The sequence below is a fragment of the Crocuta crocuta genome, unplaced genomic scaffold, assembly GCF_008692635.1.
Source record: "Crocuta crocuta isolate KB4526 unplaced genomic scaffold, BGI_CrCroc_1.0 scaffold149, whole genome shotgun sequence".
Taxonomy (NCBI): domain Eukaryota; kingdom Metazoa; phylum Chordata; class Mammalia; order Carnivora; family Hyaenidae; genus Crocuta; species Crocuta crocuta.
Window position 1 is genome coordinate 6,857,512 of NW_027551561.1, and position 23,548 is coordinate 6,881,059.

At 45.9% G+C, this 23,548-nt stretch overlaps 1 protein-coding gene across 1 annotated transcript; it reads left to right on the forward strand.

The window, feature by feature from the left end:
- Nucleotides 1-1,304: 1,304 nt before the first annotated feature.
- RNF135 (ring finger protein 135) lies at nucleotides 1,305-16,101 on the forward strand. The gene is made up of 5 exons (XM_077749645.1): nucleotides 1,305-1,470; nucleotides 6,809-6,952; nucleotides 10,540-10,702; nucleotides 14,112-14,201; nucleotides 15,034-16,101. The coding sequence occupies exons 1-5, from the start codon at nucleotides 1,402-1,404 to the stop codon at nucleotides 15,561-15,563; spliced, it is 996 nt and encodes a 331-aa protein (XP_077605771.1). The 5' UTR covers nucleotides 1,305-1,401; the 3' UTR covers nucleotides 15,564-16,101.
- The last annotated feature ends 7,447 nt before the right edge of the window (nucleotides 16,102-23,548 follow it).

Sequence of the window (23,548 nt, forward strand, 5' to 3'; positions counted from 1 at the left end):
CCTTAGCCGAAGTTGGCCGCTTAACCTACTGAGCCACCCGGGCGCCCCTTCAAAAATTTTATTTTTTAAGATGGAAAATTTGAGCATGTGTCTTTGGTATTGTGTCTGTATTTCAGAAAAGACAGACATGGAGAAGCTGAGTTTACGACAAATGAGGAAACCAGGGGACACAATCCAGGTAATCATATACCAACCAGGATAGGCTAGGTAATGCTGCCCCCACTAAATCTCAGTAAGGTTAATGTATGTATTTTTCTCCTTTACTACGAGTTCTAGTGTGGGTCTGCAGGGGGTCTGCTCATCTTGGATACTGAGACCTAGGTCACCTGTTGATGGCCTCATTTCCATAGTCAGGGCACTTGGCAGACAGGAATATGATGATTTACTAGCTTTTTAAGCTGATGGAAAGGTACCAAGTACTCTGCATGTTTCAAGTGGGTCAGAGAAGTGCCAATCCACCAGGTGCTGGAAAGAGATGGAAACTTCAATGAGTAGCCTCGTACGTAGTTCTATTGACTACTACTTGTCATTTCACGTATTGGAAATAGCCACACATATGTATTATCTGGTACCTACTGTAGGACCTGGCGTGATGGGGTGAAGTAAAATATGAGATACTGTTAGTTCATTCCAACAAATCAGGGAGATGGGGGTTCTGGCCTCTGCCATTCAATTTTTTGCCGTGTAAACCTGAAAGTCCCTTTGTGTCTTTGGGGAGGACGGATGCTCTCCCAGCTCCAACGTTTTCCTGTTGCGATGAGCCTGGAACTGGAATAAGAGGAGAGGAGGAAGCAAGCAAGCCCAACCAGGGCGCAGGCGCACTACCTCAAGAAAAGAGACGAGAATTTTGGTCCGGATGCCTGTTGGGTAATGTGCTTTCATCCAGCAGAGGGCGGTAAGGAGCCAGTGGCACAATTCTGCGGTGCAATAGCAGCTGGAAAAGTCTAGGGGTCGCTGAACTTTGCGCGTTAGAATCCTCCCGGGGAGGTTTTTAACACCCGCGCCGGGCTCCCCCCTAGACGATGAGATCAGACTCTCTGGGAATGGAGCCCCAACACTGGTATTTTGAAAGAGCTCCCCAGCAATGTGCACCGGGTATTTAATTCCTTTCTACTTGGAGGCTGGACGACATCCAGTGGGCGCACTCTCACAAACAAGTTCTTGAATCGAACCCTCTCTTCTCGCAAGAGTNACAGCCCGGCCGCGCGGCCGCTCTAGCTCCTCCCCGGCACGTTGCCACCTCTTTCCAGCCTTTCCGCAGTCTGTCTCTTTGAACACTTTTATCCTGGGGGAAGACGTAGCCCAAGATCAGTCATCTTAACCATTTGTTAAAGTGTGCAGTTCAGTGGCGTTAGTTATAGCCACAGTGGTGTACAGCTCTCAGCAGTTTCTGTTTCCAGAATGCCGTCACCACAAACAAACTGCACCCCTTCAGCAGGAGCTTCGCGTCCCAGCTCCCCGCAGCTCCTGGTAACCGCTGGTCTGTTGTCTGTGCCTGGGATTCGCCTACGCTGGATACGGCATATGCGTGCAACCTTGTATTTGTCCCTGTGTGTCGGGCTCCTTCCACTTGCCATATGTTTTCAGGGTTCGTTCGTGTGGTAGCGCACACCTGAATCTTACTCTTTTTTGTGGCTGAATAATATCCCCTTGCGTGTGTGTACCACGTGTTGTTCATCCACGTACACGGATGGCCGTTTGGATTGTTTCCTAGCTTCTGATCATTGGGAGTCGTGATGCAGCGAACAGTGGTGTGTCCAGCCCTTATTCTCCGTTCTTTTGGGTAAATACTTAGGAGTGGACTTGCTGGGTTGTATGGGAATTCCGTGTTTCACTTCCTGAGGAACACAGCCAAACCGTTTTCCACAGCAGCGACATTTTACATTCCATCAGCAAAGTAGGAGGTTCTGATTTTTCCGCATCCTTGCCAACATGTGTTAGTTTTCATTTTCTTTGTATTCCCCTCCTCCTCCTACCACTTTGTTTTTAGCATGCCTTTCCCATTAGGCATGAAGTCCTTTCTCTCTATGGTTTTGATCTGGATTTCCCGAATGATTAATGATGTTGACTGATCATCTTTTCGTGTCCTTATTGCTCATTTAAGTATCTTCATTGGAGAAATGTTTATTCAGGTCCTTTGGTGTTTTTTGTTTGTTTCTTTGTTTTTTGTTTTTTAGTTGGCTTGTCTTTGGGGTGCCTGGGTGGCTCAGTCGGTTAAGCATCCTACTTGGTTAAAGCTCACATCCTGATCTCACAGTTGGTGAGTTCAAGTCTGGAGTCTGGCTCTGCGGTAATGGTGTGTAGCCTGCTTTGGATTATTTCTCTCTGTCTCTCTCTGCTCCCTCCCCTGCTCACACACACTCTCTCTCCCAAAATAAATAAATAAACTTTAAAATATTGGGTTGTCTTTTTCTTGTTGAGTGTTAGCAATTCTCTATAAATTCTGGATATTAAGCCCTTAGCAGGTGTATGACTTGCAAATATCTCCCCCCATTCTGTGGGTTGTCTTTTTACTTTCTGGCTAATGTCCCTTGATGCACAAAAGTTTTAAGTTTTGCCAATGTCTGATTTATCTATTTCTTTTTTTATTGTTCTTGCTTCTGGTGTCGTATCTAAATCCATCGCCAAATTCTGAGTTCATGAAGATTTATCCTCATATATGTTCCTAGAATTTTATGGTGATAAGTCTAATATTGAGGTTGCTGACCCGTGTTGAATTAGTTTTTCTATACAGCATGAGGTAGGGGTCCAACTTTATTCTGTTGCATGTGAAAATCTAGTTGTTCGAGTACCATTTGTTGAAGAATGTTTTTTCTCCATTGAGTGAACTTGGCACCCTCATAAAAAAAATCATATAGATTTTTGGCCAGAGATTAATGGGTTAATTTCTGGACTCCTACTTCTGGTCCATTGTTTTTTGGGGTTTTTTTGGGGGGGGAGGAGGTCTTATCCATATGTCAGTACCGCATTGTTTTCATTAATACAGCTTTGTAGTAAATTTTGAAATCAGGAAGTGTAAGTCTGACTCTTCTTTTTCCAGATTGTTTTGGCTCTTCAGGTTCCCTGAAATTCCATATGAATTTGAAGATTGATGTTACCATTCTGCAAACAAGGCTGTTGGAATTTTGAGAGGGATTGTGTTGTCTCTGTAGGTCACTTTGAGTATGACGTCTTTAACAATAATAAGCCTTCTTCCAGAAACATGGAATGTCTTTCCATTTATTTAGGTCTTAACTTTCTTTTTAGTGATGCTCTTGTAGTTTTCAAAAATACAAGTCCTTTCATCTCCTTGGTTAAATATATTCCTAGGTATTTTAGTCCTTTTAGGTGCTGTTATACATGGAATTGGGTTCTTAATTTCCTTTTTGGATTGTTCACTGCAGCTCCTTGAAACACATCTTTTTGTGTGCTATTCTTGTGTCTTTCAGCACAAGCCACCGAGCCCACCCAGGCACCCCGAGGATGCCTTTTACTTCTTGTCTAATTACTTGGGCTAAAGTTTCCAGTACAAAGTGTGGTAGCAGAGGTGAAATCAGGCGTGCTTGTTTTGTTCCTGCTCTTAGAGGCAAAGTTTTCAGTCTTTCAGCATTGAGTATGATGTTAGTTGTAGATTTTTCATAAATTCCCTTTAGTATGTTGAGGAATTTCCTTTCTTTCTTTTTTTTTTTTCAAATTTTTAAATGTTTCATTTTTATATATTTTTAAATGTTTTCTTTATTTCTGAGAGAGAGCTAGCATGAGCAGGGGAGGGTCCGAGAGAGGGAGATATAGAATCTGAAACAGGCTCCAGGCTCTGAGCTAGCTGTCAGCACAGAGCCTGATGCGGGGCTCGAACCCATGAACTATGAGATCATTACCTGAGCCAAAGTCGGACGCTAAACCAACTGAGCCACCCAGGCGCCCCAAGGAATTTCCTTTCTATTCCTGGTTTTCTGAGTGTTTTTATCATGAAAGGGTGTTGGGTTTTGTCAAATGCCTTGTCTGCATCAAATGAAAAGATTATGTGTTTTTTTCCCCTTCATTCCACTAATGTGTATCACATTGGTTGTTTTTTCTTAAGGTGTACCACTTTGCAGTCCTGTGATAAATTCCACTTGACCATGGTGTATTATCCTTTTACCATCCCACTGGATTTAGTTTGCTAGCGTTTATTAAGGATTTCTACATCAATATTCATACGAGATATTGGCCTGTAATTTTCTTGGAATGTGTTTATCTAGCTGTGGCATCTGGGTAACGTTGGTTTCACTGAGGAGTTAGGACATGTTCCATCCTCTTCGATGTTTTGAAACACTTTGAGGAGGACTCCTGTTAATTCTTCTTTAAGCATTTGGTAGAATTCATCAGTGAATCCATCTAGTCCTGGACTTTTCTTTGTTGGAATTTTGATTACTGATTCAGTCTCTTTGTTATACCTCTGTTGAGATTTTCTATTTCTTTTTTAGAAATTTCTTTTTTTAATGTTTGTTTATTTTTGAGAGAAAGAGAGAGAGCGTGCGCACGCACAAGCAGGGGAGGGGCAGAGAGAGACAGAGACAGGAATCCAAAGCAGGCCACAGGCTCGGAGATGTCAGCACAGAGCCCGACGCGGGGCTCAAACTCAGGAGCTGTGAGATCATGACCTGAGCTGAAGTCCGGCGCTCAACCGACTGAACCACCTAGGCACCCCTAGATTTTCTGTTTCTTTTTAAGTCAGTTTAGATAATTTGTGTTTCTAGGAATTTATCCATTTCATGTAAGTTATCTAATTTGTTGGCATAAAAAGTTTATAATATTCTCTAAAATTGTATTCTATAAGGTCAGTCTCCTTATAATGTCTCCACTTTACTTTCTTTCTGATTTTAGTTATTTATGTTTTCTCTCTCTTTTTCTTTATCAGTCTAGCTAAAGATTCATCTGTTTATTGATTTTTTTCAAAGAACCAACTTTTGTTTCATTGATACTCTCTATTGTTTTTACATGCTCCATTTTATTTATCTCCCGTAATCTATTATTTCCTTCCTTCTGTTAGCTTTGGGTTTGGTTTGCCCTTTCCCCACCTAGTTCCTCATGGTATAAATGCTAAGTGATTGATTTGAGATCTTTCTTCTTCTTTTTTTTTTTAACTTATTTTTTAAAATATTTTATTTAAAGACTTTTTTAAATGTTTTATTTATTTCTGAGAGAGAGAGAGAGACAGCGTGAGCAGGGGAGGGTCAGAGAGAGAGGGAGACACAGAATCTGAAACAGACTCCAGTCTCTGAGCTGGCTGTCAGCACAGAGGCTGATGCAGGGCTCGAACCCACGAACCCACGAATCATGATCTGAGCTGAAGTTGGACGCTTAACCGACTGAGCCACCCAGGCGCCCCTCTTTCTTCTTTTTTTAAATGCAAATGCAGGCACTTATAAATTTCCCTTTGAGTCTTTTCCGGAGTTCTGACATAATTAGTTCTGACAGTGTCTGTTCTATGATGTTTCTGTATGGAGTGACACAAGATATATTCATATTTATATGTTTATGTTTATTTACTTTGAGAGAGAGAAAGCACACGAGTCAGGAGGGGCAGAGAGAAAGGGAGAGAGAATCCCAAGCAAGCTCTGTGATGTTAGTACAGAGCCCGATGCGGGGCTCCATCTCATGACCTGAGCTGAAGTAAAGAACTGGACGCTTAACTGACTGAGCCACCCAGGTGCCCCAGAGGGACGTCAGGCTTATTGGAGATGCAGAAGGTTCTGGGTTAATTTCAGAATTTGGGGTTCCAGCATGATTTAGAAAAGTGTCAGAACAAAGTTATAAAAACTGGTTTATTGAGAGCTGGATGATGAATGCCTTGTATTTCTGTGACGTGACCTAGGACCCCGTGGGGGAGTCATGGGGTGTTCACCATTTGAAGTCTGGGCCCATCCTGCCTCTGAGGAGGGTCACCAGGCCTTGAAGTTGTTGCCAGAATGTTGGCTGCAGAACTTACTTCCCCTCCCAGCCAGGCAGCTGAGCAGATGAAGGTGTTTAAGTGGGGTTGTTTAGCGCTCTAATCTGAATATTGCCTTAAATGTGCAGGACGTCAGGGGCACCTGGGTGGCTCAGTTGGTTAAGCATCCGACTTCAGCTCAAATCATGATATCACGGTCGTGGGTTCAAGCCTCGCATTGGGTTCTGCGCTGACGGCTCGGAGCCTGAAGCCTGCTTCGGATTCTATGTCTCCCTCTCTCTCTGCCTCTTCCCTACTTGTACTCCGTCTCTCTCTCTCTCTCTCAAAAATAAATAAACATTAAAAATTTTAAAAAATGTGCAGGATGTCCGTAAGCAAACAAAAGGTGCTCGCATCTGCGCAGCACTTGAAAGTCTCCAAGATCCCTGTGCGGTGAATGGTTAGGTTGAGTCTCTGCAGTGTTGAAGAGAAGAAGCAAGAAGGGTCAGTTTTTACTTTGAAAGGAATAGTAAGGACACAGGATGATTCTGGTGACACTGGACCTTAAACCTCTCTCATTTGATTCCTTCCACTGCCCCTGTCACCTTGCTGGCTGCACCCACTCTGCCAAATCTCCAGGCTCTCACCATTTCCTCTCTGGCCTCCTCTGCAGAGTGACCCCCGAGCCCCTGCAAGCTTCAGTCTCCCCCCCCCACCCCCGCCATGGATGGGCTCTGATACCCTGTTATGGCCGCCAAACAATCAGTAGGCAGGCACAAGGTCTGGGAAGTCTACCTCCTTGTCCCCTGGACGTTTTTGTCACTTACTTGCCTGCTTCCTTTGTCCAGTGTCTACAGCCTCCCGGTCTGGAGCTGGCTTCCTGGGTCCAGCTTTGTGTTCTTCTTTGTTCTTTTAAAGGCGGCGGCACAGAAGAGCATCGCAGAAGTTGGGCAGGAGCTGGAAGGGTTGGTGGAACGGCTTGTGGACATTGTCGGGAGCCTTCAGAGTCGGACACACCTCCCAGAATCCGGAGCAGACGATGAAGGGAGCTCCCCAGGCTTGGTAGGTGCAGCCGGGAGGGGAAAGGGTATGCTGGGCGGGGCTGGGGACAGCGCCCAACTGGAGCAACCATCGGGAACGTGTTTGGAAGTTGAAGGATGCAGTACATCTTCATATGTTATTATTTTCTTATGGTCAGACGTGTTGAGCGGAAGCGTGGAATGCTTGAAGTGAGGCAGGGGAGCGTCAGGTGGGCTATGCCCCATCCTCAGCCCTGTACGTAACCAGCTCTGAGGTCCCCCGTGACCTCTGTGCAAGTCCTGCAGACGGTGTAGTCCTCGCCTGCATTGACCTTTCAGCAGCCTGTGGCCACACCTTCATTCCTGAAGCTTCCTTTTCCCTTAGCTTCTAGGACAGGAGTCTTCTGACCTTCGCCTGTTTCTCTCTGGCTGGCTTCCTCTCCGTCTGTCTTGCAGGCTCACTCTCTTTCTCTCCTCAGCAACGGAGTGCCCAAACTCCTCAAGGCTGACTTGTACATCCCTTTCTCTTCCCTGCTGCGTGGTCTTCCCCACACCATGGCTTTAATTACCACCCTGTATACACCATAGCTCCAGCCTGGATCTTTCTCTGAGCTCTGGTCTGGTGTCTTCCTTCTCCCCTTTTCCTCTTGGTGTCTCAAAGGTCATCACACTTAAAGTGTCCCAGACTGGGGGCGCCTGGGTGGCTCAGTCGGTTAAGCATCTGCCTTCAGCTCAGGTCATGATCTCACAGTTCATGGGTTTGAGTCCCACATTGGGCTCTCTGTTGTCAGCATGGAGCTTGCTTCAGATCCTCCGTCCCCCTCTCCTTCTGCCTCTCCCCCCTTCGAAAATAAATTAATAAACGTATGAGAAATGTCCCAAACTGTTTCCATCTCAGCGACTGGGCCTGTCATAGCCTCCTAAGGGCACAAGCCAGAAACCCGGGAATCCTGTCACCCGTCTCCTCACCAACCTAAACATCCCTGGGATCTATTTGCTACTGTCGAACTTTCTGGAGACATCTCTGACCCAAGCCTCTGAACGTTTCTTGCCTGGGTTGCTGCAATAATTAATTCGTCCACTCCGTTCCCACTGGTCTGCTCTCCTCAGGGTCCTCTCAAACACAAGTCTGATTTACAACATCTCCACTGCCATCTGCTTGTGGGGGATTAAGACCCAAATCCCGGCAGTCCTCACAGAACCAACAGGGCCCCGCAGGACTCCTGCCCTGCCTGCCTCTCCTGTCTCCTTCCATCTGGCTCCCCTCACCCTCCTCACCCTGGGCTCTTCAAGCCGCAGCCCCCATCAGTGCCTCCAGCGTGTCATGCCTCTTCCCACCACGAGGGTGCACTCCACGGACCGTTCTTCTTTTCACCCTGTCACCTAGGTAATGCCTGCTCCTCCTGCAGACCCCCAGCTAGATCATCACTTCCCAGGAGAAACCTTCACTGATTTCCTCGAACAAGTCCCCCTGTTAGAGGCTCTTACGACTTCCTTTGTAACAGTTGTCACAAGTTGGAACTCGATGATGATTGGTGCCATCATTTATTCATGTTTGTTCTCCCTCTTCCCCTGCCCCAGACTCTAAGCTTCATTAGGGTAGAGACCTTGGTGGCTTTTGTTCTTTTGTTCATTCTTGTCTGGCACATAGTTAGGTGTTCAACAAATGCTCATTGAAGGAGTGAATACACGGGTCTTCAGGGACACAAGGTGTTGGGGGGAGAAAAGCCTGAGAGTCTGACTTTCCCCCTTGGCATTGCCACCCATGTGTATTCTGACCTTGGTCAAGTCATTTCTTCTTTCTGAATCTCATTTTATCTGTAAAATAGGAACACTGACACGTGGCCTGCTGCCTCGCTGGTTTGATACGAGGACTAAAAGAGCTCTGGTATAAAAAAGTGCTTAAGTAGGGGCACCTGGGTGGCCCAGTTGGTTAAACATCTGACTTCGGCTCAGGTCATGATCTTGTGGTTTGTGGGTTCGTGGGTTCGAGCCCCGCATTGGCTCTGTGTTGACAGCTCGGAGCCTGGGACCTGCTTCAGATTCTGTGTCTCCCTCTCTCTCTGCCCCTCCCTTGCTAGTGCTCTGTCTCTCTCTCTCTCTCAAAAATAAATAGACATTAAAAAAAAAAAGTGTTAAGTGATGGGAAAATGCAGGTTGATAAAGTTCACCGTGGCACTTTAGTTCACCTCCATGAGCTGTAACTTCTTTTGTAAAACGGGGATAGCAAACCCACCCTGGAAGGTTGTTTCACATATTGGAAGTAAGCTGTGGAAAGCACTCAGTCCGTTGGGCCTGCTACTTTATGAGTGGTAAGAAGAATGGGAAATAGGATATGCAAAGTTGGGAAGGAAAGTCCGGGACCAAAGGGGGGAATGTGGGAGCAGATGAGAGGCTGTGTCGGGGAACAACCGGACCTGAGGTTACAGAAAATCAGGGAGCGTGTGTTGGAAGCCCGAGAGAGCCGGGAGGGCCTGGGTGCCGCCAACGTGGCTATGCTGGCTCTTGAGAAGAGAGATGATAGAATGGTTGCCTCCCGGGAAAGGTTATTCTGGCCTCTGTAGCTTATCTTGGTGACTATCTGTATTATTCATTTTGTAAAGCCCCTATAGGGTGGGCTTACAAAGTTTAATACCTTTTTTTTGGTATTAGCTAAGAAATCCATGTTTATTGTAGAAAATACTAGAAAATACATAAACAGTTTAAAGAAAGCAAATGAGGGGCACCTGGGTGGCTCAACTGGTTAAGTGTCTGACTTTGGCTAAGGTCGTGATCTTGTCTGTGAGTTTGAACCCTGCATTGGGCTCTGTGCTGACAGCTCGGAGCCTGGGGCCTGCTTCAGATTCTATTTCTCCCTGTCTGTCTGCCCCTCCCCTGCTCGCACTCTGTCTCTCTCTCTGAAAAATCAACAAACCTTAAAAAATTGTTTTAAAAAAAGTCATGGAAAGAGCCTAAGTGTCCATCAACAGATGAATGGATCCAGAAGATGTGGTTTATCTATACCATGGAATACTACATGGCAATGAGAAACAATGAAATCTGGCCATGTGTAGCAACATGGATGGACCTTGAGGGTGTTATGCTGAGCGAAATAAGTCAGGCAGAGAAGGACAAATACCATATGTTTGCACGTATAGGAGGATTAGGAGGAACTTGACGGAGGAACAAGGGGGAGAAGAAGGGCGGAAATGGTGGGGGAAAGGGAGAGAGGCAAACCATGAGAGACTCTTGAATGCTGACAAAAACTGAGGACTGATGGATGTGGGGGGGAGGGGGGATGGGCATGGAGGAGGGCACTTGTGGGGATGAGCACTGAGTGTTATGTGGAAACTAATTTGACCATAAACTATTTGTAAAAAAAAAAAAAAAAAATTGTTTTAAAAAAAGAAAGCAAATGAACACCACCGCATACCCCCACCACCCAGAAATAACCACTCTTTAATATTTTTGCTGCCCATTGTTTTCTTCCATATTCCTGTCAAGGCATATCATCTGAGGGCCTAATTATGTTTTTAAAAATTTGTGAGGGGGCAAGGAGAAAATTAGAGGTGGCAGAATTAGAATATACTATTTGACGCATACCTTAAGAGACTTGAATTAATGAATTTATTTTGGGTGATTCATCTCTAGTCTTTTTCCAGTGGGGTGGACCTTTCTTTGGCTTCTTCAGAGTCTGTGACTCCCCACACACCTGAGCGAAAAATGAGAGACATTCTGCATGACTTAGAAGAAATCCGGGAAAAATTACGGGCAAACTTGATGTGGAAAGACGCCCTTGAAGAACCAGTGCAGGGTAAGGTGATTTTGTTTGGTGGAGGATTAAATATGGAAGTTGGGGGAAATGACAGAGTGTTCCCTGGCTTTGTTTTTGGGGGATAGGATCCCAGAGCCCAGCTGTATTATTCCTGTGGGGCTGTAAATGAGGAAAGAGTGGGCTGAGGTGTTTTTGTGGCTGGATATGTTTTTTGGATATGACTGGTGGTATGATGTAACACAGGCCTTTAAAAAATAGAAACTCATTTTCTGAGACCTGTACATCCAGAACCCAGACCTGATTTTGCTAGCTTACTGCTCATCTGTGTTATCCACCTGAGGAGATTCAGAAATAGGCTGTTTTTAGGGAACCTGGGTGGGTTAGTCGGTTGAGCAACCGACTCTTGGTTTTAGCTCAGGGTATGGTGTCGCGGTTTCATGAGTTCGAGCCCTGCATCGGGCTCCGAGCTGGCAGCGCAGAGCCTGCTTGGGATTCTCTGTCTCCCTCTCTCTCTCTGCCNTCGGGCACTCAACCGAGCCACCCAGGCGCCCCTGAAATAGGCTGCTTTTTATGTTTAACTATGAAATGTGTTTGATAACAAAGCATGTTAACATTTAAATTTTGTAAACAGTCCTTGTTAAGTTCTATTAACATATCATCTCCGGCCAGTTGTGCTAATAATAAACAGGAAAAACACAGAAAAACACAGAAAGGAACCTTTCTGTTCTGACTTTATACATTCTCTGTTGTAACCCTAGTCATGACTAACTGTGAACAGTTAGTTCACACCTGCCCCTTAGACATTAGCTCTGGCCTCACTCTCTTCTGCCCCCTGGTCTGGCCATGGTCAGCTTTATGTGCTTTAGGGACATATCTCTTATAACTGTTTTACATTCAAATGATCTTGCTCTGCTTAAAAATTATTTAAAAAATTTTGTTAATGTTTATTTACTTTTGAGAGAGAGACAGAGCATGAGTAGGGGAGGGAGGGAGAGGGAGACATGAACCAATCAGAGCACACTTTATTAGTTGTTCCATAAATGATCTGAGAAATAAGTACCCCCGTGCCTCCTGTGTACCCCTAAGTTTAGATCGGACTCCTTAGTGATATTATTTACGTACATAAATTTAAAATCAGTATTTTAGGAGCACCTGGCTGGCTCAGTCGGGGGAGCGTGTGACTCAGTCTCAGGGTTGTGAGTTCCAGCCCCATGTTGGGTGTAGAGATTACTTAAAAATAACATCTAAAAATAAATAAATAATTAATTGAAATGTTTAAATTTTGGCGCTGAATTTAAAATGTTAAATTTAGCAGTCAAAATAATATAAAAGCACACAGGGAAGGTCTCTTTTCCACTCTTGCCCAATTTGCCTATTGCCCTGTTTCAGTTAGCTGCTTGTGTTAGTTTCTTGAGTGCCCATTCAGAATTTACTCATACAAAATAACATTTTATTAATTAATTAATTTTTAAAACAAGTTGGGTTTTTTTTAATGTTTTATTTATTTCTGAGAGAGAGAAGAAGAGCATGAGCACAGGAGGGTCAGAGAGAAAGGGAGATACAGAATCCAAAGCAGGCTCCAGGCTCTGAGCTGGCTGTCAGCACAGAGCCTGACGTGGGGCTCGAACCCACCAACCGTGAGATCATGACCTGAGCCGAAGTCGGACGCTTAACAGATTGAGCCACCCAGGTGCCCCACAAAGTAACATTTTAAAGCACTGATGGATGGCATGGCATTCGATGGGGAGGGTCATGGATATTCTGGGTGTCAGGGTGCTGTGATCCCCTGAAACTGTATCAGCTAATTTATTTGATACATATGCATCTAACCCTTCTATGTGCCTGGTTCCATGCTTGGTGCTTAGAACATAAAGATGAACAAGGTCTCTACCAGTGTTAGAAATAAGTCCACTGAGGGGCCCTCACAGTGAAGTGAGGCCTTGATCAACGTTCTTGCAAGAGCAGGTGTCTGATGGACAGGCACACTCAAGGCAGTTACAGCAGACAGTTTATCTCCTAGCATGCAAGTCCCTCCCCTGGTTCCTCACTGGCTGAGCACTACTGCAGAGGTTACAGCCTTACCTGGATGTCACCTATGCCCATGTAAGGCAAAAAGTAGTCTGATTGGAACAAAGGTATATTCCCTGAGGTGATGCAGAGACTTTCAGTCCCTCCTTTGTTCTTTGGTGCATGCTCATTCAAAGCCCTTGAAAATAAGCCTATGAAACGGAGAAGGGGGGGGGGAAGAAGAACCAGAAAGTGAAGTATCTAAGGGCTTGAGGCTCCATTATGGGGGGGACATATATATTTCCAGTTTGTTGTAAACCTACTGTTAACTAGACAACACAGCTTTTATTTGGTATTTCTGAAAATGAATCATCTCCCTTACTTCTCACACCAGCAAGGAGCTTAGACCTTACCAGGGAAACAGGCAGTACAAGAAGTGCACAGTGAGAACATGGGGCTGAACGTAATGATGTGGGAAACACGGGGCGCCCGGGTGGCCCAGTCGGTTAAGCCTCCAACTTTAGCTCAGGTCATGATCTCACGGCTTGTGAGTTCAAGCCCCATGTCAGGCTCTCTGCTGTCAGCTCACAGCCTGGGGCCTGCTTCAGATCCTGATCCTCTGTCTCCCTCTGCCCCCCACCCCAACCCTCCCCTGCTCTCACTCACAAACACACACTCTCTCTCTCTCTCCTCAAAGCTAAATAAACTTAAAGAGAAACAGAGGTAACTTACAGCCCACTGACAAGTCCTTGAAACAAGCAGAGTGATCTTCCCCTGGAAGCCCAGCCACCTCCCTGGTGACACTTTGCTAGGGGCAAAAGACAGTCTTATCTTAATATTACCCCACCCCCCAGGAGCCTGTAAGTCCACTTTAACACATGGAACATTTAACATTCCTTTGGAAACTTTTTTTTACCTCTGCGTCCCCGGATATATGTTAGCAATCATCCTCCAAGCATAAGGAGCATGATGCACATGTGAAGGGTCTCCTGACTGAGGGTTTGCTAGACAAACAAATGACCCTTTCCTAACAACAGCTGGCCCCCTCCAGGTCCTGGAAACCTTGCTTCCAAGACTCCAGACTTATGCTTTATGCTTTACAGACTTATGCTATCCCTAACCGATTCCCAGCCTGAGGGCATAGGGTCGGCCACCCCTCGCAACCCAAGTACAGCTCTTTCCACCCACGGGTCCTGTCCCCAGCTTTAATAAAACCACTGTTTTGCACCAACAATGTCTCAAGAATTTTTTCTTGACCATTCGCTCTGAACCCCACCATCTCCGTATCAATCCCTGAGCTGGATGTCCCATCTGATCCAAGTGTGACACTACACAAAAGCTGTGTACCCTGATCGCGATGTTTGATACCTTCTATTTGCCTTTTTTTTTTTTTCTCTTTTTGATGAGACTTTTCCCCCTTCCCAATGTTTTGATTCCTTAGTGGAACTCCAGGAAGCTCCATCTTCCTCTTCACACCCACTACCTGACCGCAGCCACCGTGCCCCCACGAGGACCTCCCGGTTTGCTCAGTGTAAGTATGTCATCCGCTTAAAACCTGGGTGTGGCCTGGGGCGCCTGGTTGGGCTCAGTCGGTGGAGCATCGGACTCTGACCTGATTTTGGCTCAGGTCGCAATCTCAGGGTTGTGGGATTGAGCCCTGAGTTCTGTGTTGGGCTCTGTGTCCAGCGTGGAGCCTGCTTAGGATTTTCTTTCTCTCCGTCCCTCTCCCCTACTCGAGCTCCCTCCCTCTCTCTCAAAAAAGAATTAAGCAAGACAAAACAAAACTTGGGTTTGGCCTGCCAGTCCGCCTCCCTGCTGCTGAGCCTGTCCTGGACTCACAGGGGAGCTGTTACAAAGACAAAAGGGATGGAAGACTCCCAAATTCCAGGCTAAAATGGGGAAATAAAAATGAACATGGAAAGGATTGTTACTAGAACTACAATAGAAGACTGCAAGTTGACGTACCAGTTTTAATGCCAGCGTAAGTAAAACTTCATCACTCTCAAGGATAGAAAGCTGGGGGCACCTGGGTGGCTCAGTGGGTTAAGCATCCGACTTTGGCTCAGGTCATGATCTCGACATTCCCAGGTTCGAGCCCTGCATCGGGCTCTGTGCTGACAGCTCAGAGCCTGGAGCCTGCTTCGGATTCTGTGTCTCCCTCTCTCTCTCTCTCTGCCCCTCCCCCACTCACATACACACACACACACACACACACACACACACACACACACACACACACTCTCTCTCTCTCTCTCTCTCTCTCTCTCTCTCTCTCTCAAAACTAAACTAAAAAAAAAAAAAGATACAAAGCTGTATTTTGCTCTTAGAGGGAGAGCTGGTCATCTCCCTGTTCATTTCCTCAGGGGCCATCAGTCCAACCTTTGACCTTCGGAGCCACTCCTGTAGTCTGGAGGTGTCTGAGGACCGCCGGGTGGTGACTGTATCTCGCTGCCCGCAGACCCATCTCTGGAGTCATGAGAGGTTTGTGACCTGCCAGGTCTTATGTTCCCAGGCCTTTTCTTCAGGGCAGCAGTACTGGGAAGTGGACACTGAGCACTGCAGCCACTGGGCAGTTGGGGTGGCTTCCTGGGGAATGAGGCGCAACCAGACCCTGGGAAGGACCGGAGACTCCTGGTGTGTAGAGTGGAAGGGGACTCGCCAGCTCTCTGCCTGGCACATGGTCAAGGAAACCGTCCTCGGCTCTGACAGACCGAAGGTGGTGGGCATCTGGCTGGACCTGGAGGGGGGCACACTTGCCTTCTATTCGGTGGCTAATGAGGAGTCGCTTCTGTATGAGTGCCCCGTCTCTTCCTCCTCTCCTCTGCACCCTGCCTTCTGGCTCTATGGCTTAACTCCTGGAAACTCTCTGACTATAAGGCCAGCGCAGGTGTAAAGGGCCCCTGGGTCTTGGCACGTGGTGGTTTCCCGGCTTCTCCCTCGGCCTTCAAGCAGGTGGCTGCTTCACAAGGATCCCACTTCTGGAGTTAGTGGGTGAGCAGGAAAGGGCTCACTGCAGGCTTGGGATGATCAAGCTGCATGTTCTCAAGAGAGCAGGGGCTATCGGCTGGCTCCCAGGAGGTCACCCCTAAGTCCTGGGGAAATCCTGCCTGATCAGAGTGTCTGTTTACCTGAGGGCCTCGGGCCAGGAGCTATCACCTTGACCTGGGCAGGGGGGGTGGGGGGTGGGGCTGGAGACTAAGGCCTGCCTGGGTGCCTGACCCCTAGTAAAAGCCCTGGGCACCAAGGTGCCCTGGTTGGCAGTGCTCCTTGTACATTGCCACACATTGTCGCTAGAACTCACCTTGTCCTGTGACTCCATGTGATGAGGACAGTGGGTGTCCCTTGGCTCCTGCCCCGTGTGCTGTGCCTTTTGCTACTGCTGATTTTAATCTGTATCCTGTCACTGTAATAAACTGTAACCAAGACTACAATCACTTTGTTGAGTTCTCTGGGTGCTTCTAGTGAGTCTCTGAGCCTGAGAGTGGTTTGAGGGCACCCCCAAACTCGGGGCAGGTTATTTGCAGCCATGACCGTGGATGCGGTAGTTTCAAACAACACACGGGTTCTGTGGGCCGGGGGTCAGGGCACCGTTGAGACGAGGCCTCTGCTTGGGGGGTCTCACAAGCTGCAGTCAAGGTATGACCTGGCGCCGTGGTGTTATCTGGGGCTCAACTGGGGAAGCAACTCCTTCCAGACTCAAATGGTTGGTGGTAGCATTCGGTTCTTCGCAGGTTGTCAGACGGAGGGCCTCATTTCTCGCCGGCTGTTGGCTGGGGGCCACCCTCAGTTCCTTACCTCATGGGCCTCTGCAGCGTAGCCCCTCACCTCCTCAAAGCCAACAAGGAAGAGAAGGTCTCCTAGCCAGGTGGACTTTAAATCCTGTGTGATATAATCACGTACACCTCATCACATACATCCTATTGCCTTGACTTACTCTGCTGGTTAAAAACGAGTTGTCCACACTCTTGCCCACACTCGAGGGGACAGGATTAAGCAAGGGCGGGACTACCAGGGGACACCTGAGAGTCTGGCCAGCACAGCGTGTCATTTCCTGCTAGATTCCCCCTATTTTTAAAAACCATTTTATTATATAACACAACAGATACAGAAAACTCCATAAAAGGGCTGCCTGGGTGGCTCAGTCAGCCAAGTGTCCTACTCTTGATTTCGGCTCAGGTCATGGTCTCGCGGGTTCGTGAGTTCAAGCCCTGTGTTGGGCTCTGCACCGACAGTGTTTGGGATTCATTCTCTCTCTCTCTCTTTCTGCCCTTCATTCTCTCTCAAAATAAATAAAGAAAACTAACAGAAAATAAAACCCCATAAAACACATGTGGAATATAATGAATTATTATAAAGTGAACACCCTTGTTAAGTACGCTTTAGGTCAAGAAATAAAACCTTCATACCCACCCCAGAAGCTCCTTCATGTACCTTGTCCCGATCACACAACCCTTCCTCTACCTGAAAGGAATCTGACTTTTACAATAATCACTTCCTTAAATTTCTTTAGAGGCTTAGCACCCAAATAATCATTCCTGGTCACAAGACGCTTGCCCATTTAAAAAACAAACAAAACCCAGATGTGTCTTTTTCTTAATAGCTTTGTTGAGCGATAATTTACATACTATAAAATTCATCTATTTAAAGTGTACAAATCGGGGTGTCTGGCTGGCTCAGTTGGAAGAGCGTGCAACTCTTGATCTCGGGGTTGTGAGTTCAAGCCCCACGTTGGGTGTAGAGATTACTTAAATAATTAAATCTTTTAAAAAATAAAAAATCAAGTGTACAAATCAACGCTTACTAAGGAGTTGTGAAACCCTCATTGTATTGTAACATGAGAACATTTTCATGACCCCCAGAAAGAACCCTCTTACCCATTAGCCGTTGATGGATCTGTCTTGTAGATCTCTGAATCTGTGCATCTCCCTCTCCCTTTCCCTTCCTCGCATTTCATCCGTAGGAGCCCAAGTTGGATCGGCACCCATTTTGAAGATGTGGAAATTCAATTCTGCTGGATGCGGTTGAGCAGATAAGCCTCGCTGCACAAACCAGCCAGGCAATCCTTGGCCGTGCATTTAAGCTCTTTGCCCTTCTTTCCCCTGTTAGATGGAAATAATTATTATTTGCCCTTCTTTATCTTCCTCAAAGGTCGCTGAAAGAATTAACGTAGCAGATGAGGAAACTAGAAAAATGCCAGGGCAATGATAACCACAGCAGCAATGACAGAATCATGGTGGCCTCTAACGCACCTTGGCCTCACACATCTTGAAACTCACATTTGATTTACATACAGATCCTCGAGAACAGGGCCAAGCAAAATTCTTCCACATGGTCTACTAATTTGCATTCTCACTTCACGACCACCCAGTATGATGTTCACAAACTGGGATGCGAGGCCCAGACAGGGTTAGTGGTTTGTCCAGGGCCAGTCACTGGGCAGACAGGGGCCAGGTCATTTCACCCCCCTCGTCAGTCAGGTCTCTAACCTTAACACCCTCTGATGACTGGGATGTGAGGCACAGACAGGGTTAGTGGTTTGTCCAGGGCCAGTCACTGGGCAGAGCAGGGGCCAGGTCATTTCGCCCCCGTCCTCAGTCAGGTCTCTAACCTTAACACCCTCTGATGAGGTCCTGTGCTGAGCCAGGACCTGGCCTTCCATTCTGATGGGACATAGCTCGCCCTAGAGCTGCGAGGTGCTCTTTTTTTCTGGTTGGTGGCGGTGGCAATCCTCGGTTAGTATAGTGACCTTGGGTTGCCTGAGGAAGGGACAGGGCCTCTCTCTCCATGCCAGTTAACCATTAAAGGGCTCTCTGTTCTCACTTTTTGCATCATGGACCTTTTGTCTTCTCACCCAGAGTCACTTTGATGTTTGCCCTTTAAAAGTTCCAAGATTGGGGGCACCTGGGTGGCTTAGTCGGTTAAGCGCCCCACTTTCGCTTGGGTCATGATCTCGTGGTTCGTGGGTTCGAGCCCCGCATCAGGCTCTGTGCTGACTGCCAGCTCAGAGCCTGGAGCCTGTTTCAGAGTCTGTGACTCCCTCTCTCTCTGACCCTCCCCTGTTCACGCTGTCTCTCTCTCTCTCTCTCTCCTAGAAATAAATAAAAAACATTTAAAAAATAGAAAAAAAAGTTCCAAGATTGTAGGGCACCTGTATGGGTTAGTGTGTTAAGTGTCTGACTCTTGATCTCAGCTCAGGTCATGATCTCATGGTTCGTGAGGTCGAGCCCGGCATCGGGCTCTGTGCTCACAGTGGGGAGCCTGCTTTGGATCCTCTGTCTTCCTCTCTCTGTCCCCCTCCCACATCAAAAATAAATAAACATTAAAAAAATTTTAAGTACCAGATTGGGAAGTCAGAGGCCAGGGTTTTTAGGTTCTTGAGGTCCTTTGGTTAAATACCATCCTACCTAGTGGTTTGGATAATGGGGCCTCTAGGAGCATGGAGTTTATTGCTTGGCCACATGATTTCCCCAAACTGGAGCTGAAGCATAAGAATCAAAAAGGTAGAGAATGGGGCGCCTGGGTGGCTCAATACTGGTTGAGCGTCTGACTTTTGACTTTGGCTCAGGTTGTGAGCTTATAGTTCGTGAATTTGAGCCCCAGAGTTGGGGTCTGCACTGACAGCATGGAGCCTTCTTGGGATTCTCTCTCTCTCTGCCCCTCCTCCACTCATGCTCTGTCTCTCTCTGTCTCAAAAATAAATAAACTATTAAAAAACAAACAAACCCTAATTGTTACGTGATTGTCCTTCCAGATGAGTGCAATCTTATTTAATTATATTTAGGATTATGCCGAGATTTGTTTCAATTTGGGATTTACCATCCTAACCAGCCATAGGCTTTCTTAGGACAGGGTGTCCCAAGCCTCAGCCTTTCATGTCCCACGATTCTTGTTACCCTTGCATTATCTCCTGCACCATTTTTCACTTAATATATTTTCCTAAACCAGCTCACTGACCCCTCTCAGGTACATTCATTTCAAAAGGGAATGTTATACTTGACCTTAGCCAAAAGGCCAAGAAGCGATTCTAAAGCAAACTTTAAAAAACTATGTAAATGGCAATCAGAGTCTGGTGTCTTACATAAAGGGGTAGCCCTAAATATATGTTTCAAGGAAAACAAAACAATGTAACTAGCTTGGTTCTGTCCTCCAGGGCTCTGAACCTGAGACTTGCTCGGAGCTTACTTGCATGCTCTCTGTCTTGCAAGAGGAGATCATCACGTGTTACAGACTCACCGAGGCTTTCATCTTGGCTTAATTAGGATAGAAGCATAATAGAAAAGGGAGAAAGTTTCTGGCCACAGGGGTCACTGTTTCTAATGTCCCTGCACCATTTATAGTGACCTCTCGTTCCACTGATTTGGGAAATCTCCTTCTGAGAGATTGGGCTGATGCAGTCTGGAAGCCTCTGTCTTCCTTCCTCGCTCCGTGGAATCTGTTTCACCTTTATTTTTCAAAGTAAAGATGCCCTGGGGAGAAAGCCTTATGCCTTCAGTCTGGACACAATATCTTGGAGTTACCATAGGATCTTTTCTTCACCCCCTTCTGCACAATCAGTCACCAAGTTGTGACACTGGATTCTGCCTTCTCAAATCGCCCCAGCTCTGGCCCCTCCTCTTCTTCTGCATGTCTCAGGTTCAGACTCTAATCGCTTCTTTCCTGGATTATTTCAATTCGATCCCCTCTGTCTCTAGTCAGAACCCTCTTCCCATCTGTTCTCATTCTGCTAATGTGAGCTTCCCTGAAAACACAAGTCAGATGTTGCTCCTCCACTTAAAACGCCCCCAGTGTGGGACATCTGGTGGCTCAGTTGGTTAAGTGTCCAGTTTCAGCTCTGGTCATGATCTCACGGTTCGTGGGTTCAAGCCCTGCTTCAGGCTCTGTGCTGACAGCTCAGAGCCCAAAGCCTGCTTCAGACTCTGTGCTGACAGCTCAGAGCCTGAAGCCTGCTTCAGATTCTGAGTCTGCCTCTCCCTTGCTCACACTCTGTCTCTCAAAAAAAAAAAAAAAAAGAATAAACATAAGAAAAAATTTAAATAAATAAACTGAAGAAAAAGCAGACCCACCAGTTCTAAGAGTGATCAGGAAGGCCACTCAGGCCAAAACCATGGTCGGTTTCCTAGGAGCTCTCTTGGGATATTTGCATCTTTGCTGGGTGAAGGCATGGAGTTGCTTAGGAGGTCATTCATTAACCCAGCCCTGTAGGAAGAGCAGACGACGGGAGGAATGGGACACGGTCACACAAAGTCTCGTTGGTTTTGGCCACGGGAGGTACAGATCTAGATTATGAGATGCCATCTTTTATTGTGGAAGGCTTTTGAAAGGTTTGGGTACCTACAGACTGATTTGGAGGGTTCTGGGGAGAAGAAAGACAGGTGTCTAAAGACAAACTACCTGGCCCACCACTTGCCTCCATAATAAATCGATGTTGTTCACTACTGTGCCCCTAGCACCTAGCTCAGAGCCTCACACTTGGTGGAAGCAATAACTACTTGTTAAATGACTAAATAAACATGATATCCTACATTAGTGCCTCCATTAAAGCATATGGCTATTCTTCTAAATAGTTCTATTAATTTTATTTAAAAGATCTAATTGTTAAATTAACTTTGACATCGAACAAAAGGTGATGGTACTAAAAATTAATTCATTATCCTGAATACATTTTCCCTTCTTTGTACTCTCAGCTAATATCTATGTGCATCCATTAGTTTTAATTACCCGGTGGACACAGGTACATGCTTGCAAAAATTCAAAACTACAAAAGTATAGAGGGTAAAAGGTGCATAAATGAATAGATCATACTTTGCTTTTATATAGCTGTAATTATATATGTGGTTTTAGATTCCCATTTTTCCACTTACTTTGTAAATACTTTTCCATGTCTTTAGCAGTCATTAGTTTTAATGACCACAAAATTCTACTGTTTATTTATTTTTAAAGTAATCTCTACACCCAATATGGGGCTGAACTCATGGCTGTGAGATCAAGAGCCATGGGCTCTACCAACTAAGCCAGCCAGGGACCCCATAATGACAGCAAAAGTTCTAATAATTTTATGTCATACTTAATTTATTCCCCTATAATTGTATGCTTTTCCATTTTTAAGTATTGTGTAATGTCCATATATATATATTTCTCTAATTTTGAATTATTTTCTTGGAATGTATTTAATTGTGGTGATTTCTTGGCAGAAATAAGCAGATATTCTAAATTTACTATTCTATGGAATGTTTGGTTTTGCAGAAACAGCCTGTGGCCTAAATTTTTTTAGAATGACTGGTTGATATCTATAAGTCAGCAAACATTTTATTTTTATTTTTTTTATTTTTTATTTTATTTTTTTTAATTTTTATTTATTTCTAGGAGACAGAGAGATAGACAGCGTGAGCAGGGGAGGGTCAGAGAGAGAGGGAGTCACAGACTGAAACAGGCTCCAGGCTCTGAGCTGGCAGTCAGCACAGAGCCCGACGCGGGGCTCGAACCCACGAACCGCGAGATCATGACCTAAGCGAAAGTCGGACGCTAACCGACTAAGCCACCCAGGCGCCCCATATTTTAATGTCTTTACAGTGATCAAAAGTTATATTAAATGCACTTTTGCCTTTCAGAGTTTACAGTTTGAGTGGGCAGGCTAATCAGTTTGCCCTTGGAAAGGTAATGCATGTCAGCAAATGAATTCCAAACTAAAAAATGCAGTGAAGGGTGATATGTGAGCATGTGATCTGTTAGGCAATGTGATAAATGCCTTATCCAGATTTTATTTAATTATCAAAAGAGCCCTATGAGATAGCTCCATTTTGCAGACTAGGTTTATGTTTTTCAGAGAGGTTCTGTAATTTGTCCAATGTTGCACAGCTAGTAAGGTGTTAGAGATGAAACGTACATTCCAGAGCCCCTGCTCCTGCCAATTCCATAAGGGAATTCAGACCACTTGTGGGAAGAATGGATCTGAGAGACTTCTCAATACCGACTATCTCTTAATTGGGGGTTTTTGTTTTACAATCTGTATTTGAAAGGAGCTTAAAATTACAAAGAAAACTGGAGGCAACTTCATCAATACATGAGGATTTTTTTTTTTTTAAGTATAGTTGACACACAACGTTACATTCGCTTCATACAGCATAGTGATTCTACAACTGTAAATTATACGGTGTTACCAGATGAAGATCTGATGTGGAAAAGTTTCCTTTGCATGCAGTTAATTATCAAATGCCTTTTATTAAGTAGTTGTGCGGAGTGACATACCTTCCAGCCAAATCAAGCAAGCAGAATCCGTGTCCTTCAGAGATCCGTCCATGTGACTATGCAGAGGACATGGATGTTTGAACAACGGACCAAGAACAAATCCATTACAAGGCAAGGTAAAATATTTCCTCTGTATCGGGCGTGGGACTTTTCTGTTCCACCAGAGCAGGCTTGAGAGGAAAAGGAAGAAGTCTTCCCGGAAGCAGTGGGAGACAAAAGTGAAGACTGGGTGGGCGATGGACGCTGCTCTGAGTTTAACTTTAGAGACCAAAGCTAGAAGGTCTGAGGAGTGGGACCAATGCCAGTCCAGCGTTTACTTGGCCTCCTGCCCGGGACTCTGTCTAACTCACCGATCAGAGCCAGCCGTTTGTTCCACCCAATGCCAGTCATCTGCCCACTGTCCAGGGTGTCCCACCGTCCTGGGGTGCAGAAAGAGGCTGTGTGGCAGGCTCCTCCTTTGATGGGCATGAAAGCTGGGTCCTGTTATCTCCTGGCAAGAGTACTTGGTTCAGACCTCTTTATGTCTCCCTTATGTCCGCAGTTGAGGAGGCAAGAAGTTTGTCTTGTGATGGTAGAACTCCTTCCTAGCACCATTCTGGAGGAAAATTCCATCGATGCCTTCTAGATTCCAAT